The 17,016-nt window shown below is 42.2% G+C and overlaps 2 protein-coding genes and 1 non-coding gene across 9 annotated transcripts in view; all 3 read right to left on the reverse strand.

The window, feature by feature from the left end:
- Positions 1 to 3,396, reverse strand: part of ARHGEF6 (Rac/Cdc42 guanine nucleotide exchange factor 6) — a 48,909-nt gene extending 45,513 nt beyond the window's left edge. For 4 of the 6 annotated variants that reach the window (XM_087749057.1, XM_087749058.1, XM_087749059.1 and 1 more), the window contains exons 1-2: positions 3,319 to 3,394; positions 2,333 to 2,416 (exon numbers count right to left, since the gene is read on the reverse strand). The gene's annotated coding sequence lies outside the window, so the exon portion shown is untranslated. Of the gene's footprint in view, positions 1 to 2,332; positions 2,417 to 3,318 lie in introns of all 6 variants that reach the window. The other 2 variants (XR_015702699.1, XR_015702698.1) reach the window with 1 other exon arrangement.
- Positions 3,397 to 3,951: 555 nt separating this feature from the next.
- Positions 3,952 to 14,760, reverse strand: RBMX (RNA binding motif protein X-linked). 2 transcript variants are annotated; one of them, XM_087749065.1, is made up of 9 exons: positions 14,604 to 14,760; positions 13,136 to 13,262; positions 12,833 to 12,939; positions 7,169 to 7,340; positions 5,958 to 6,074; positions 5,492 to 5,606; positions 5,245 to 5,370; positions 5,065 to 5,168; positions 3,952 to 4,569 (listed from the first exon to the last, which is right to left on the reverse strand). In XM_087749065.1, exons 2-9 carry the CDS (start codon positions 13,242 to 13,244, stop codon positions 4,262 to 4,264), a joined length of 1,158 nt encoding a protein of 385 aa, XP_087605191.1. In that variant the 5' UTR covers positions 13,245 to 13,262; positions 14,604 to 14,760; the 3' UTR covers positions 3,952 to 4,261. The 2 variants fall into 2 exon arrangements, with proteins under 2 accessions (XP_087605191.1, XP_087605190.1); XM_087749064.1 differs by lacking the exon at positions 14,604 to 14,760 and having other exon boundaries at positions 5,065 to 5,153.
- LOC148056726 (small nucleolar RNA SNORD61) lies at positions 13,010 to 13,082 on the reverse strand. The gene has a single exon (XR_015702825.1). It is a non-coding gene; the product is annotated as a small nucleolar RNA SNORD61 (small nucleolar RNA).
- Positions 14,761 to 17,016: the final 2,256 nt, after the last annotated feature.

The raw sequence follows: 17,016 nt of genomic DNA on the forward strand, positions 1-17,016 counted from the left end.
AACCATCTGAGGACTACTTGTATTAATGCACCCTTCTTGCACAACACTGTCTCCAGAGCAAGTACTAAGTAAAGCCTCTGTAATTCCTGTGCACATCCCCCTCTGAACTCTTGCCTACCACAGAATCCCACTAGCTCCTGACCATCCTGGCATGATACTCACGAGTCCTGTAATAAACTGGTGTTAATTTGTAAGTAATGATGTGCTATAAATTAAATAAAACTTGTGATCAAGAGAAGGTGAACAGCTTGCTGAATTAGTACAATTACATTCTTATTTTTTACAAAGTTAGTATTACCTTTCCTGCCATTTGGTCAGTTCTATTTACTGCTCCCTAAACTAACATTGTCACCATGCCTGTTAAGAATTTGAAAATGTTTATAAGCTGCAGAGTAGGCTGAGAAAGCGTGCTTTTACCTTTAATATCTTTATTAATTACAACATGGCCCATTACCACCAGTAAGTGACAGAACACATCTAGTGAATTGAGAAAAAAGCACTTAATTTTCCCAAGAGAGAAGCTTTTACACTTGCCAAGGGTTAATTAAGCTTCAGCTTCCCAGCTAATACAGACAATTGAAGCTAACATGGCACATATATACAAAAAAGCTGAATACATTCTGACACAAGCTATATGATTTGGCAAAACCTTTTAAAGTCACCTAGGATGCTGCATATTAAAGACAGTGTTCCATTTCTTTTTTAGAGGATTCACAATCTGGATCAGCCTCAAACTGTAAATTTTAAAACTTGACTCCTGCTAATTTTTTGCAGGTTGGTGGGGGAGCAAGGGAGAAGAGCTTATTTTTAGACATATTTCCCTAAGCCACTTTGGTGCCATACTACTGACATCAGTGACTTTTGAATGAATGAAGGTCAGATTTTTTAATCTTTAAAAGACACCTATGTTCAAATGGTGTCCTTTCCAATAGTATTTGTGATTTAAATATTTCAACAGTCACGCTTAAGAGGAACACAAAGATACGTAACACTTTTTTGGTTGGTTGCAATTTTATCAAGTGACAGAAAAATAAAAAGTTTGTCAGGTAGCAGCTTTTATTTTATTTAACTAGATGCTTCCTTTGACTCAGAATAGAAAATACGCATGATGCTTCTGTATTTGATCTGAAATACAATCCAATACCCTGAAATAAAAGCATATTTTTTCTTCTTTATCAAGGTAACAGTAGCAATTTACCAGGAGTATTTACAAAATATTACCGTCATATTCTGACAAAAGCACTGCACAGATATTTAGTTGCTGTTGCTGAGACTCTGAAAAGAATGAACTGTAAGCCAACTGAGATGACAAACGTCACACGGCATGCAACTGAACCTATCCTTCACACAGAACTGAACTTCCCTGAAATCAGTGACCATGTGTCAGATGAACACTGTACCATCTACAGCCTTTTCTTTCACCATTTCAAAACTGGTTCTCAAAAGCAGTATTTTAAACTAAGCGCAAAATATGTTCTCACGTTTACAGAGTACTTTGAAAACTAATTAAAAATTACATAAAAAGTACACACAGTTCTTACGTAAGTACTTCCCTTAGGAAAGGGATGTGCCCTTATCCTTCACTCTATACTAGCTTTTAACAGATTCTGCACACATTAGAAGTTATTTCTTTTTTTTTTTAAAGTAACAATTACTAAGTAGGAAAGTTTTCTAAAAAGCTGTATTAGCATGACAGCCAGTATCACTCCCCCCCCCCCCCAGTGAGTTATCAGAGAAACAGAAGAGACAGTCACTCTTCCACATGAAGTCTGAAGGCAGTTGCGCCTACATCTACTTGAAAAATAGTTTTAATAGGGTAGGCTTCAAAGTCATGAAACGCGTCTGACCTACAAAGTTTAAAACCGTTCTGAAGATGCCTAGAAGTCTACAATTTAATCCAAGGACCTCTGCAGAGGCTAGTTCCTAATCAAAGACTATATTCGGTATAATCATTAAATTGCATGTTCTGCACATTTAACAAGACTGATTAAATATCTGTACTGACATTATTCCAATTCAGATTTTTATGGTCTGGTCTCACGAAGATTCCTAGACTAAGTACTCTCTGCAGCATGCATGATTTAAAGTGCATTTGTAATCATATTTGATGTTCAGCCATATCGAAATTGGACCAATTTCTGCACATGAGAAGTTTCTCACTGCCATTCCTAACTTGGTAGGCTTAAAAAACCTACTTAAATCTCCTCCTCCAAAATATAAACAGAAGTTGAAAATATTATTTAGCCACCAACAATGTCCATCCAAATCTATAAACACAGAACTACCAGAAATCTTCTTTCCAGCTATTACACTAGTATAATATTTACCTTACATGTTGGTACAGGCAGCACTCATCTCTGCCATCGACACAGATGAACCAGCATTACTTCAGTGGTATCTTCTAGAAGTTATCACCCTGCAATCAAGAGAAGATACAGCAAATTGAGAAAAGTACATTTTACAGCACGAGCCAACCTAGTGCTTCCCCCCGTTTCAAAAAAGTCACAAGCTTGGGTTTGCAGATTATTCTGTTGCAAGTTTTACTACTTCTCTTTTAAGTGGTGGAGGATTCACTGGCTTGGAATGGACTGGAATGGCTTAGTGATAGGTTGCATGGCTTATGGATTCTCATTCCTTTTCAATGGTGCACTGCCACGTTAAATCCATAAGTTGAACGACAAAATTTACTGAGGACTAAACAGTAGTACAAAGCTTTTGGGTTTGTGCCTTTTTTTTTTTTTTTAGTTGGAGGTCTTCACGTCTACTATATTCAAGAGCATCTTTTGAACTTCATGGCTTTACCTGAGTCATAACAACTTGCCACAGGTTCTGCCACATGTACTAGATATCCCTGTAACGCAGTGTCAAACTAAACAGAGTCAGGCATCCAACTAAACGTCAAGTTTGCAATGGCTTGCTTCAAACTCCCAATAGCCGAGCTGATATTTGTCAATCTAAACCAATTCCTGTTTTCACAAGGCTTTAATTTTGTTTAATATAGCATATGCAGCCTCTTTAAGCATCTTCACTGAGATACTGGGCACAAAATACCCCCTCCCAACCCTACTTGGCAATATTCTGTCTACAGTGAGCTGCATTATGTCTTTAGTTTCAAAACTGGTGCCATAAATGCTTTATCCAAGAAGAAAAGTTGAATTTGGAGAACTTCTAATGTATTGAAGTATTTCTTTTCCTTTTTTTTTTTTTAATCTAGACAGCACTTCCATTGCCATAACGTGCAGCTTGTCTTACTGTACTAGAGGCAGATAACTTGGTTCAATTTTGACTTAGACTGAAAAACTAGTTTGCTTTGCTTACCATCTTTGCTGTTTCACAGGCATTTGATGCTTTAAATCAGCTGTGGAATGCTGAAAGATTCACTTGTTTTTATGAAGCCATAAGCCTTTGAGAAGTTGGAGAGAAAGACTTCTTTGCTTATCTTATTTTCTCCTTTGGAATCAAAGATGTTCCTTTAAAAGTGAAACACTACAGAGTTGCAAAAATTTGAAACAGTATGAGTAAGCATCGTTTTGCAGCTTCTTTGATGGAATTGGTCATTTTTTTTTTTTTATTTTTACAGTATTCTGTAGCTGACTTACATGTACATGATTTATTTGGAGGGGAGATCTTTTCAAACTCCCCATGAAACAGTAGGAAGGCAGAAAATAGTATTATCCACTTGCTTTTTCAGGTAAAGTGAATGATATCCTCTATTTTTCTTTACACAAGGATCTGAAGGCATTTTGTACTGGGAACACCGTGACTTCAAATTCTAGGCAAAACTGAACTTTGTGTGGAACATCCCCACCACCCTCCAAATCACAAGCAATACTTTAAGAATGAGATGCTGAACATGTAGAACAATCCATCTCCATGTTAGATGGTTGGATGTTGTGTGGAAGATCTTAAGAACTGCTTGTTCCATTCATGAGGAAAATCAGATGGTAAGTGTGGCATTTCAGGGAAACTTTACTTTGAAAATTACAACACTAGTACACAGCTCAAGTTTTATACATTTAACATCTGCTTTTTGAAAGAAATGTTAACAATTCTGAAATGAAATTAAACATTGTTTTAACTTTTCCTCACAAAAGCATAAAAGTCATGGAGGGGAAAACTTAACAGGCAACAATAAAAAAAGGTAAAAACAACTTTTCCTTTTAGTAGTCCTCTGGTAGTAAAGATAGAACAACTTCCACTTTTTGATTTTTTTTTTTTTTTGAGAAGTAATCTGTCTTGGTCCAAAAGTTTAAGAGTGTTCTTAGTATCTGCTTCTGCCTCCACCTCTATCGGATCTGCTTCCACCACGGCCACCACCTCTGGGTGCTCCGCGGCTTGAACTACTGTAAGAATCACGAGGAGGTGGATAGCCCCTTTCCATGGATGGGGGAAGACCCCTGTCTTGTCTTCCAACACGATCACGGCCACTTGAGTAGACATCACTTCTGCTGCTTGAGTAACTTTCTCGGCTTCCATATCCATCTCGTGTGCTGCCGTAATCATCATATCGACTGCTTCCACCATAAGATGGCGGGGGCCCTCGTGCAGGTGGAGCACTACGTGAGTTACCTGCAGGGTCAATGGTCAGGTAATATGGCAACACCATAAGTTATATATAACAATTTCAATCTGAATTTACAGAACTGCTGTATTAAATGTTTACTGCTATTCTTTTGTATGTATTGAGATGTTCTTAATATAATCTGCCATGTTAATGGTATTTAAAGTAGGGATTGCATATCAGGCAGTGAGTGGATTTAAAGACTCTGAAGGAATGAAGTCGGTGTTTATTCAGGCAGGCTCTTTACCGGGTATTCCAGAACAGCTTGTTATTTTAGAGAAGAAACTCAGCCATATTTTCCAGAGGTAGTTGCAATTCTGAACTGTAGACTTTGCTTCTTTAGCTTATTTAACAAGATCATCAAATGATAACCAACAACTGCACTTTCACTGTAAGGGGGGGGAAAAGTGTGCCGCTTCCCCCTAAAACACGAGCAACCTAGTAAAAGTCAGGTTTTACGACACCTGTACAAATTACTACATGATCCTAAAATGGATTCTTACCATAACTCTCATATGAATCTCTGTAGGAGCCTCCGCTTGGATGATCCGAGTAGTCTCTGTCACGTCCACCACCGTATCCGTCACGATCGCTATAGGAGGAAAGACTACTAAGACTTAGTACAAATCAGTGGGATCACAGCAAGAATAAAATGACAGGGAGAAAAATCCAACAGTAGGTACCTATATCCCCTAGAGGGGTATTCGTCACGTGAACTGGAATGACCATAATCACGATACGCGTAGTCTCGTGGAGGTGGCGCGTAGTCCCGTGTATCCCTGGAACTGGGATAATCTCTGCTTGAGTAACTACAAAGACCAAGAATTACAATGTTAGCTATACGTCACACCTCAAAAGATCAGGGATCAAAACCCCTCTCTGAACAGGAAAAAAAGAAAAAGCTCAAACTAAATTAGTAAAAGAATTTACCCATCTTTAGTGCTATAGCCGTCATCTCTTGGAGACATGTAGACATCTCTTCGTGATGGCATTGGTTCTCTCCGTGGAGGACCACCATAACTGTCTCTTCCACGTGACACAGGAGCTTAAGAGAAACAGTCCATATTTTTTAACTTAATTAGCATTTAGCCACACAGAAGACTCCTCAAGGCAAGCAAGTATTAGCAGACTGTTTATAGCTATTTAAACATATCTCTGTAGCCTACATTTATAATACTTTACATTTCTGCTTATACAGTTTTAAAGCAGCACTAGAAGGAACATACTCATCAAATCACACCACATTGTTCCAGACAGCTACAAAGTTATATTGGTATGAAGAGGACTGATAGATTAGGAAAACAATACAGCAGATTTAAGTTAGAATCAGTGACTTGCAACAGTTACTAAGGCGCTACAGCTGACTAAGGAACAAAGTAATTCAGGAAGTCCTTACCTCTTCCTCCCATACTACTGCTACGCACTGGTCCTGAAGGTGCGGACCTTTTAGGTGGAGGGCCTCCACTTCGCGGAGGTGGACCTCTCTTCATGGGAAGTGGCCCTCGAGAAGACCCTAGAAGGATAAGCCATGAAACAACTTGTTATTTCTGTGATATTCACCTAGATGCCCCTAATGCCTGAACTACAATAGCCTATAGCCTAAGCACTATGTGAGCAACAGTAAACCTCTAAAATTAGACCTCAAAGCCCTCTCTTGTGTTTTGGCCACTGCTAGATGCTACTGGCAGAACTGAGAGCTCACCAAGTTCACTTTTCCATAGCCTCAATTCCTGCCAAGAACTGTCTTTTAGAACTTATCCAAAAGCCACAGGGTGTGACACAAGGGAGAAAGACAGCTGTAATCAGTCACAACTTAAATGCTCAACAAGTTACTGTTCTCAGAAGACAAGAGTCACCTGGGAAGATGTACTAGAGAAGATCCTACAGAGAGGGAACAGAGGCACCACAGAGTCTGTAGAACCTACTACACAGACTCTTCAAGACAGGAGTCTTCACTATCTCCAGGGCTTTTTCTGCATTACGGCTTTTACTGTTTTACCTCAGGTGCTGCTTGCTTTTTCTTTTAAACAACAGTTTTGTTTTGATACTGAAAAGTCTCTGAATAAATAGCTGTATCTTAAATTAAAGAATATCCAGTATCAAGTAACATACTATCCTTCCACTTCAGAAAGATTCAACTCAACACACTACTATTTTATAACAACAAACAAGGCTTAGCTTCCCTAACTCCCACTCTGATCTGGAAGGATCAGTCCTAGAATTTAGTAAGTTTAGACCTCTGCTAGTAAGAATGAAAGGCAGTTCCCTTTCCCTGGTGGAAGAGAATCGCTTTTTCAACTTGAATACCAGAAAGCTTCCTTTCTCACGTGCAGGGCAGGAGTTTTGCTTTTCTTTCATAGCCAAAAGTCAAGTGGAGTGTTAGTTGTAGAAGGGAATCTTCATATTTGAAAGCCTTTTCTTAAGGTGTACTTGCCTAATCAAAAATTTGACTAAACTGCTGAGATCATATTTCATCATTTTAATAAAGAACAAGGAGTGCACTATTCGGCTGTTTGACTTTTTTTTTTCCAGTAGGATTATTGTCATCTTCCAATGGGATTGTCTTGTATGTTGTCCAAGTATATAATGAGAGAGGTAAATACATACCCAAGTGACTCCCTCTTGAAGGTGGTCCTCTCGCGCCACTTCCGCCTCTTCCACCTCTAAGGCCCCTGGGAGGACCTCTGCTTCGTGGAGGGGGTGGCGGCCCACGCCTACCACCACTTTCAAAGGATGGCTTGGTTGCTTGTTCCACTTTAATTGCTTTCCCATCTAATGACTAAAGAAGAAGCTGCTTTACTTACTGCTCAGTCATGTTTGTATTTCTTAAATTAAGCCCCTCTTGCTTCACTATTATAGGGCTTCCATTTTATAAAGTTAGAGCAATGCTAGAACTGATTTCAGTCTTCAGTATTAGTCCCCATGTACTCAGCGGCATGTTGGGCCTAATTTCTACAGTACTTCATTCTTGTAGTATTGATGAAAAAAAAATACAGAGCAGCATCAGAAAGGACTTTCAGTGAAAACACAAGTGTCCAATGATTACGGCAGCCCCATGTCATTTATTCTGTAAATGAAACACGATTTATGATCTCCAATTTACTTTCAATTGCCACGGACTTTTGTACCAAACTAGGACTGCACCAGTAGTTACAGGATTAAGCTGAAGATATCTTAGCTTCAGTTGGGGTTTCTGGCAATGGGGAGGCCGTTTAGTACATTTTCTTGATGTCCTGATAAAACGGTGATCACTGAAGTATTTAGAAGTAATTTCAGCATCTACAAAGCAGACCGAGTATGATAATTCACCCCTTTTTTCTACTGTTTCAAGTAGGGTTTTCAAAAAAGGTGACTGTCAGAATTTACTCTATTACTTGCTTTTCCAGAGTGGAGGTGCTTTGTGGTTTGGATTTTTTTGTTCGTTTGGGGGTTTTGTTATGAGTGTGGGTTTTTTTGTGGGAAAAAAAGTGGAAGCTTTTTCTGCAATAACAGGAACTCTGCAGCCAACTATTACACCTCAAACATGAGCAAGTGGTAAGACATATTGAGTAACTCAACCTAATTAATCAGATTTCCATATAATCTTTCAGACACCACACATTTGGTAATTATAGCAGAGCCAAGATCACAAGCTCTACTGAAGTTAGATTACTGTGCATCTATCCTGGCAAACATGGTTTATTTGCCTTTTTTAGCAGTTAAGTATTAACTCTGCTATGGCAACTAATGAATTATATACGCAGGAGGTAGTGGTTTTTTTGCACTACTTCGCTGCGATAACTGAACAAGAACATGACTGCTAGTAATGGCTTACTCTGAACTGCTGATAGTTGTTTACCGAGGTACTGAATCTTTTTCGTTCTCCACTGAAATCTAGCCCTCTCTGAAATCATTCACTTTAGGAGCTCATGTATCCTGCCACCATATGCAGCTTAGCTACTGTTTGAAAAACCTGTGTGTATATCCACAGGTCCATTGTGAGGAAAAAGATACTAGCAAAATCATACTGGTCTTGGCTTCAACTTAATAAAAGTATTTTACTTATGGAATGTTCCTGAAAAAGCCTTTTGGCATGACAAGCTGAAACATTCCAGGAGCGAGCATTAGTACGTCTCATCATTGGAACTTCTCAGTTTGTATCATATTATTTTGCCATCATCATTTATCTGTCTGTCATCCTTCTCAAAACAGAAACAGTGGGCTTGAAGCCTTAAGCTTTGCCATGATGACCACTACTGTCTGTCCTCAATTTCACAGCAGATTCCTGACAGCTTATTTCAAGTTTGGAAACCAAGCACCATCCCCTTCTGCTAGCATCGGTTCTGAAAACCTGGATGCTAAGTCCAAGTTCTTTCCTCTTTTATGTAGGAGGTAGAGTTTTCCTTATCATTTCTCCTCCTATTTCCTTCTGCCTTGCACTTATGCATCTTACCTAGGCAAAAGATCTGTTTCTTTTGAAACTGCTTTATGCAAGCAGTCTTAAAAAGCTATGACCAAGTTCCAAAACGACCTTTCATTTGGTCCAAGAAGATTCTTTTTTAAAGTTTGTCCTGTTTTAAAGCAGAGGGGACAACTTCATTTTATAGGTTCTTAGGTCAAAGAAGAAAAGTCTCATCTCACTGAACAGGTAAAATTCAGACAAGCCATCTCCGAATAAGGAATTTTTTTCCAATGAGCCCAAAGCACCAGCTGTCACCACGAACACTCATTAGCTGGTGTTTATAACCTTGATTCAGAGTGTTACAGTAGCAATTTTAGAATGATATGGGCACCATAAAGTGCAGTCATCTTGGTGCTAAAAAGCAGGAAAGTCATTTAAGATATGAGTCATTTAAGGATGGTAATAGATTGGCAATCATAAAAACTCCTGTAAGTGGAATGAACAATCTATACAGCTTTGTAAGGTGAGCCAGGGAATCTTAACCAAACAGCATTAGAGAACTGTCCTGCAAACTGTTCCATGTTCCAACCGAAAAGATGAATGCAATTTGAAGTTTTGGGAGTGGGGCAGAAATCAAGTATTCCGAAGAAACTATTACAGAAACTTGCATGAAACTGCAACCTAACACCACATAGGGCTTTCCCCTCCAATGGATCACTTTACTGTTGATGCTGCCATGACTCCACCATTTCTGCATGTTCCTCGATGGCACATCACGTGGGCTTCCTTTCACAAAACATATTCAAGAACTGGAGATCATTTCTTATTACGCTTCTATGTATTATATTGCTTCTTCACCAAAAGAACTGGACACACTTTCTGTTGATTAGAAGAAGACAACGTTCCGCAGCACTGAGTACAGTTCAGACTGTTGTTTGGATTGTAGTATTTGCTTCCAACCTCTTAACACAGTCCAGCTGGTTTGGTCTACACTGGAATTAAATCTCTGGCTTGTCCCAGGTGTTTCCTCTAAGGTCATATTCTCTCTTTAATTATCCATTTTGTCCTCAGGACTTATAATCAAAAGATCAGCCTACTGCACAGAATGTCCACTGCAGACCTGGAGTATTCACACTTGCGTCCAGATAAGCACATGCATTTCAAGACATCGATATGTAGACTTGATTACCACGCAATTAAGGTTCTTCTTAAAGAAAGTTAATAATTTGCTATGATAAAGTACTTCTAACATTTCTTCTGTGCTGCTCAGACATGCCAACATTGATCCAATTCTGCAGAGAAAGTAATTTAAATGAAAAATCTCCACCCCCACTCCAAAACCATTATCTTCTGACCTCTTTCTGCAGGACTGAAATTAATCTTCAACAAGCAAGCTCAGACTGGTCTATGCTTGTCCCATTTTACAATGAAATATAATTAACCCCTTTCATTCCCCCCACCCAGAAAGGAGCAAAACATTGGACTTATGTTTTTCATAAACATTTGCAAAGCAAAAAACCAAATCCAAATTTACTCTTGCAGAATCTATCCAAGTCAGCCTCTTCTACTGGCTGCAACTTTGAATTCCTTTGGAATGACAGAATGAGCAACACAGAACTCTTCCCCCTGGCCAGACAGGTCAACTAACTCCTTACAGACTGCTTGAACTATTGCCTGCACAGTGCTTCTGCTGCTTCTTCTGAAGTGCCTGAAGTTCTCACGAGCGCTCCAATCCATCATTTCCAAATGGACAGAAAAACTCCACAAGTTCTGATTTATTACAATGATCTCTTCCCACAGTGTCCCTGAAACATCGCTCCTCCTCAGATCCAGAATGCAGTCTTTTTGAGGTACAAGCAGTGCTTATTGTCCAGAAGGCTTTCTGAAGATGAGGACGAGAGACTACCTCATGAACATCTTCCACACCTTTCATATCCATGGTCGAACCAAGCTAGACCAGTACAGAACCAGAACTATACACAGCAGCACCTAAAGGTTTGTGTTAAAAAGGTCATTCTTGGCCAAATCCAGAGTGAGGATGTTCTTTCCATACACTATTTGCTGCTCAAATTTCAAAGCAGATGAAGGCACTTTTAGATTTGTAGTGTTGAAGACGGAAACCATGAGAACGATGATCCACAAGGCAGTACTTTCTAGCATTTCTTGACAGTGATGCAGACGGTGCATTCCAGAACATGTAGACATTACCTCAGCCACAAACATTCTCCCATTTAGCTACTTTACTAAGCATTACTTTCCGGAATGTTTCCAATGTAACCAAACACATGCCACAATATTCAAGATTCCGAACAGTTGGTGATTATTTTCAGAGGGATTTTCAGTTGAAAGCTGCACTCCACAAACACTTAGGATTAGTGACTGAACTCCTATCAGTCTGACAATTAGTTGTTGGTACTTGAAGCTACCTTATATGAGGGTTCAGTGTAATGACTACTTCAGAGGAAATCGGTGTTTAAGAACTGCAGTAAACAAGTCTTCAGAACTGTAGCAAACTACACAATGAAGAAATAAACTCAATAGAAGGAGCACCTTTAAGGCTGGTACAGAAAGGACATTATCTGACTTGTCACTCTCTGCCTTGAGAAAAACTACTAACTTGTTTAAAAAGGAAGCAAGTCTCCAAAGAAAGTAACGCTAATTGTCATGAGGTTATCCTCAAGCACCCAGAAACTAAGCATACACAGGAGAAAGCCTGCTGTAACACAAAGCAAGGAGGTTTTACTATTTGTGTTCACCGTGAACACTACAGCAAACTCATTTTCTTATTCCCAAAGTGCAAATATTCATTATGCTTTACTTACTGACTGCCATGACCGATGTTTTTCTTTCACTTCCATGTCTTATGCTAACAAGACAAACAGCTATCAAAAACCCAAGTGTTAATTAATCAGAATCAGTAGAGGCTTCTTCACCTTACACGAATGGCATCTCAGACACACTGCTTAGAAAAAGGCCAGTGCAGCGTGACCTTAACACGACCGTTCAGATTATGCATGGAAGACTACAGCTTGAAATTCAAGTTAACTGAGAAGACAGCTTTCACTGCCTAAAGAGACAGCACCTCTATGAAGATAAGCAGCTGTTGACCCTTAAGTTGCAATCTTGCATCTAGCTTTTCAAACACATGCCAGAACAGACACAGATCACAACAGCCTACAATCCTTCGACAAACTATCCTGGTATTTATCTCAGGACTTTTGCTCCAAATCCCTAGGATTTTCTTTTTAAAGACATAACATATGCATTCAATTTTTATTTCCTCATAAAGTCACAACATTGCATCGTAGAGTGTAAACAAGCAAATTCAATTGCTGGCTAACTGCAAAGCTATTTCACATTAACTGGCAAGACGCTCCTCATACATGCCAAGTAGATTGATGATGCAGCTCACAAATGTAGGATGTTATCTACAGATTACCAGATAGTGCATCAATGCTCCAGCACAGTAGGGAAGTCATATTAAACCCATGTTAAGGGAACCATTAATAATTTTCAGGTAAGTCACTTCCCTGAAGTGTAATTTACACGGTACTTCATTCAAATATGATAAAACAAAAACGTTGTAGGAGACATGCAAGAATGAAGAGCTGACTACTAAAAAGCCCTCCATCACCAATTAAAAAAAATTAAAAAGGAGAGTATAACTAACTGACAGCCAGACTTTACTTTCTACTGTCCAATCCGTAATCAGGAGAAAATGATTCCAGCTTCATGGAGACAGAGACATTTTGCCAAATTTAAAGTTATGACTTGTCTCCAGGATCTTCTAACCCATTGTCTTTCAAACTTCTATTACTTGTTAATTTACCCCAAAGATCCATACTGCTAGACAGTAGCAACAGCAACATATAATTGGTCTTAATTCCTACCTTTCCATTCATATCTCTGGCAGCATCTTTTGCATCTGCTGGACTCTCAAATGTGACAAACGCAAATCCTCTGGACTTGTTGGTTTCACGATCTTTCATCAAAAGGACTGCAGAAATAAAGCCATGTTACCCTTTCCTGTAATTAGGCAGCAACACTTAACCTTCATTTAACCTTTTAAGCTCAGAACTTCTTAGAGGACATGAAAGCACCATCATTTCAGATGATCAACGCCAAAGAAGTCATCACAGCTATGTTGTTGTTTACTTTTTAGTATCATGAAATAGAAAGGTTTTTCTTTTTACCTTCCACAATGCGCCCATATTTGCCGAATACAGCCTCAAGGGCTTTTTCATTAGTCTCTGTATTCAGGCCCCCAATGAACAGTTTCCCAGGACGATCTGCTTCAACCATTTTGATTCCGCAAATGACCTATTAAAAACCATAAAGTTGTTATTAAGAAAACATCAGACTGCAACAGAAACTTCCATACCACCTCGTGGAATATAAACAACTTCTTTCCTCAATAGTACAAGCAAGTATTCTTGAGCAAGATGTCAATTAAGACATATGAGGTATAAAGAACATAAAAAAATTAGTTTTTAGACTGAAGCAACTAGAAGTGGTAGTGCTTTCAGTTACTTCTTCACATGATGTAGTCTATTACAAATAGATAAGTTAACTTTAAAAAGTGGAACAAAGCATTGATGAGAACTCTCTTAAAATGAAGTAATTTTGGTGAATATGAAAAGTCTTTCGGGGTTGCTGTCTTTTTGCCTTCGATGGTAAAGAAATTTACTTAATACGTCACAGTAATACCAAAATATTAACTTTAAAGTCAGCTTGGGCTGATATTCCAAATTAAGCTCATTCTTTATATTATCTGAAGTACATCGAGACTACACCGAAGTCCTGGCCTACACAACGTGTCAGCCCGAACGGATCCCAGACCATCGCTGCAGTTCTACGCAGCAAGGCCACGGCTAAAGAGCCGAAGACAAAGCAAAACCTCAAACGGCCTGGCAAAACGCCTGGCGCCTGTGGACAAACGTTACCCGCATGCCTCCGACCCAATGGCGGGAAAGCCCGCAGCAGCGTGCAAAGTCCCCTCCGCACACCGGGGAGCGGGGACAAAGGAGCCCGGCGGGACGCGGGGGGCCGGGCCGCCCGGGAGGCCGCAGCGCGGGGGCGGTCGCCCCCCTCTCTACTCCGTGGCCGGGGAACGGGGGGAGCCGGGGGGGGTGGGGGGTGCGTCAGACCCTCCGAGGTCTCCAGGCACCTCCACAAAATGGCGGCCACCTTCGGCAGGCACTCTTCTCTCTCCCGGCGCCGAACGACCGCCTCGGCGCTAACCCGACCGCACTCCTCAAGCCCCGTTTGAACTATCCGCCCGGCCCTCCGGCCGCGGCCGCCGCCCTCCCTTCGTCCTCCCCGGGGATGCGGAGGCCCACGCGGCGGGACATCGAGCAGAACCCCCCGCACCTAAAATGGCGGCCACCGCACCTCACGCGGTTGGGACCCCCGCCTCGCCCCGCCACGGCCGCGCCGCTCCTTCTCCCCCCACAGGGCCAGGCGCACAGAGAGAAGCCTGACTCCGCCGCGGCTCGCCTCGGGCCCGCGGCGGCGGCGGACGTGCGGAACACGGCTCCCTCACCCGCGGGCCGGGCCTTTCGCCGCGCCGCCACCTTCCGCGGCCCGCTCCCGCCCCGCAGGGCCCCGCTTCCCCCCTCCCCAGAGCCCCCGGGCCTGCCCAGGCGGCCCGGCAGCACTCACCTCCGCTCCCACCGAACCGCAACTGCGCAATGAGAGCGAACAAAGGCGCTGCAGGCCTTTATAGCGCTGACGTCACCAGCCGGCCGGGGCCCCGGATGCAGGCGGCGGGGAGCCCGGCGGGGGGAGGCCGCAGTCCGCCGCGGCGCCGGGCTCTCACGGAGGCGGGCGCGGAGTCGTCCAGTGCCGGCGGGGCGGGCGCGGAGCCTCGGCGCGGCCCATCGCGGGGCCTGGAGCCCCCCGTCCCGCCTGGAGACGGGGCGTGAGGCGCGGTGAAGGAGCGCGGCTTGTCCCTGCCGGCTGGGAGAGGCGGGCTGGCGCGGGCAGCGCTCCCCTCTTTGTCTGCCGGCTTCTCCCCGTCCCGCTCCTGAGCGGGGTGCCCAAAGGAGCGGCGGCTTCGCTCGTTTGAAAGCAAAATCACTCGCAGTGGGGTCACTCGGGACGTGTCTGTGCGGGAGGCTAGCCCTGTTCAGCCAAAACAGTCGCAAGGCGGGTTTAGTTAATTTAATTAATATATGTGCATGTCAGTAGCCCTTCCTTGGAGACTTAAATTAAGTGTCGTTTGAAATACGTTGTTGATAACAAAGTTTTGCGCTGGTTCAGCTAACTCAATTTTTTAATGATACCTGAGGTTCCGTTGCAGGTATTGGCTTTTGCTGGCTACGCCTCATAGCTGAAAAGTTAGAAGGAAGTCTGTGCATACAAAATCGGCTAAGTTTTCATAATTTGAACTTGTAGATTATCTAAAATGGTATTAATCAGTCAACAAGGCCTATTTTATTCGTCACCTAGTCTAATTATCACTCAGCCTTTTAATTCAAAAACAAAAACAGATTTTTCTGTTAACCTTCTTAGAACTAAGGGATAAAGACAAATGGGAAGTTGCCTGATTTTGTATTCTGTGTGGTTTTTAAACAGGGTAGCTATTTTGCAAGCCCATCTGTCTCCATTTGTTACCTTTTATAAAAATTCCAGATGCACAGTGAACGCAGTCACTGAAAAGCAGTAGCCAGGACTTGTAACTAACACCCATTCCTAGTCCTTGAAGGAGGACCCTTAAAGCTGATTTCTACAAGATGCAAAAGCTAAGGAATTGCAGATTCCTTGAACGTCAGTATTTCATATAGCTCCTGACTCATCCTTATGCAGTGAGGGAACAGTGCCAAGATGTGTCACAGGTAAATCACTTAATACACCTGTTTCCCGTGCCGAAATCTCACTAGGATTAACCAGGACTTACAACAGAACCTCAAGTGAATCCCCTGATCCCAGGTTTGAGTAACGGGATGCCAACGGGCAGTCCCTGTGCAATTCCTGGGGATCTGCGGTGCTGAGGGATGCCTGTCGGGTCTGAGGAGCTGGTCTCCAGAGCCACTCCGTGTTCCTGTGCCGCACCTGCACCAGCTGTGGCAGGTCACCAGGTGGTTTTTCCTAGGGCTTTTCAAAGGGTGCCCATGCTGTACGGCAGGCGGTGGTGCCTGGTACCTATTCAGGCTCTTGCTTGTACACACCAAGATCCCTTTCCTTACAGATACCGTAGCGTGTCTTCATTGAGAAGTCCCGAGGGCTGACAGGGCTCCACGATAAACCTGCTGCGAGCTAAAAGGAAAAAAAAAAATGCCGCCTTTCCCATCTGTATCTGCTGCCCTCCCAACTCCCTCCCGCACTGGTATTTGTGCCAGCTGCATGGAGGGCGAGGAGGCGATGGGTGGGGTTGAAGCAATCCGAAACGGTGGTGTAGTTTCCTAGACCGCGTTGGCTTGTCAGAGTCACAGGAGACAATATAGTCCACGAGCATATTACCTTATCCGCTTTCTTAACGCATGGGATGGACATCGCTCAACTCCTCTGTGACTTCTGTTCTCCCTTGTGGTATTCTACAGACCTACATTTCTGAGAGGTGCTGCAGAGTCTATAGACTCCACTGCTACAGTCGCACAGCTGCATAATTGTTGCATCCTTATAAGAGAACATCAGGCTCTTCAGTTTTTCAGTCTCCTCTGTTCAGATACTGATATTCAACTGCTCTTTGTGTTAGGGAAAGCAGAAGGCAACATCGCTTCAGACTACCTCACAGATCTGTTGAGAATACAAAAGAAGATAGCTCTGAAACACTTCTCTAGACTGTAGTATGTACTTAAAGACGATCACCTTTCCAGCATAGATGCTAAGAGTTTCTGGATGCTGTTACTGTGCATGGGAAAAGGGAACGATGACCTTCAGTAACGAAGTGGGAGGGCACTGCACATGGTAACAATGCAGTTGCCGAAGAATGGCATAGCTAGATACTCATCCAATTATCATATGAAGAAAAGGTTCAAATTCTAGTTTCAATAGAGAAGGATTTAAACCTCAGAGTCTCCTTGGAATGGATAGTGAAAACTAAAGCGAATTGTTAGTCCTGTAAGAAACATGC

This window comes from Nipponia nippon, unplaced genomic scaffold (assembly GCF_047370975.1).
Source record: "Nipponia nippon isolate SJK-2023a ecotype South Korea unplaced genomic scaffold, ASM4737097v1 scaffold_12, whole genome shotgun sequence".
In the NCBI taxonomy this organism is placed as follows: domain Eukaryota; kingdom Metazoa; phylum Chordata; class Aves; order Pelecaniformes; family Threskiornithidae; genus Nipponia; species Nipponia nippon.

What these genes read in the sequence shown, in the direction of transcription:
- RBMX (XM_087749065.1), bottom strand. Translation starts at nt 13,244, where the DNA reads ATGGTTGAAGCAGATCGTCCTGGGAAACTGTTCATTGGGGGCCTGAAT. An exon ending in GGCTATAGCACTAAAGATGG is followed by an intron (nt 5,371 to 5,491) that starts GTAAATTCTTTT and finishes TGGTCTTTGTAG; the next exon opens with TTACTCAAGCAGAGATTATC. An exon ending in AGATTCATATGAGAGTTATG is followed by an intron (nt 4,570 to 5,064) that starts GTAAGAATCCAT and finishes TTGACCCTGCAG; the next exon opens with GTAACTCACGTAGTGCTCCA.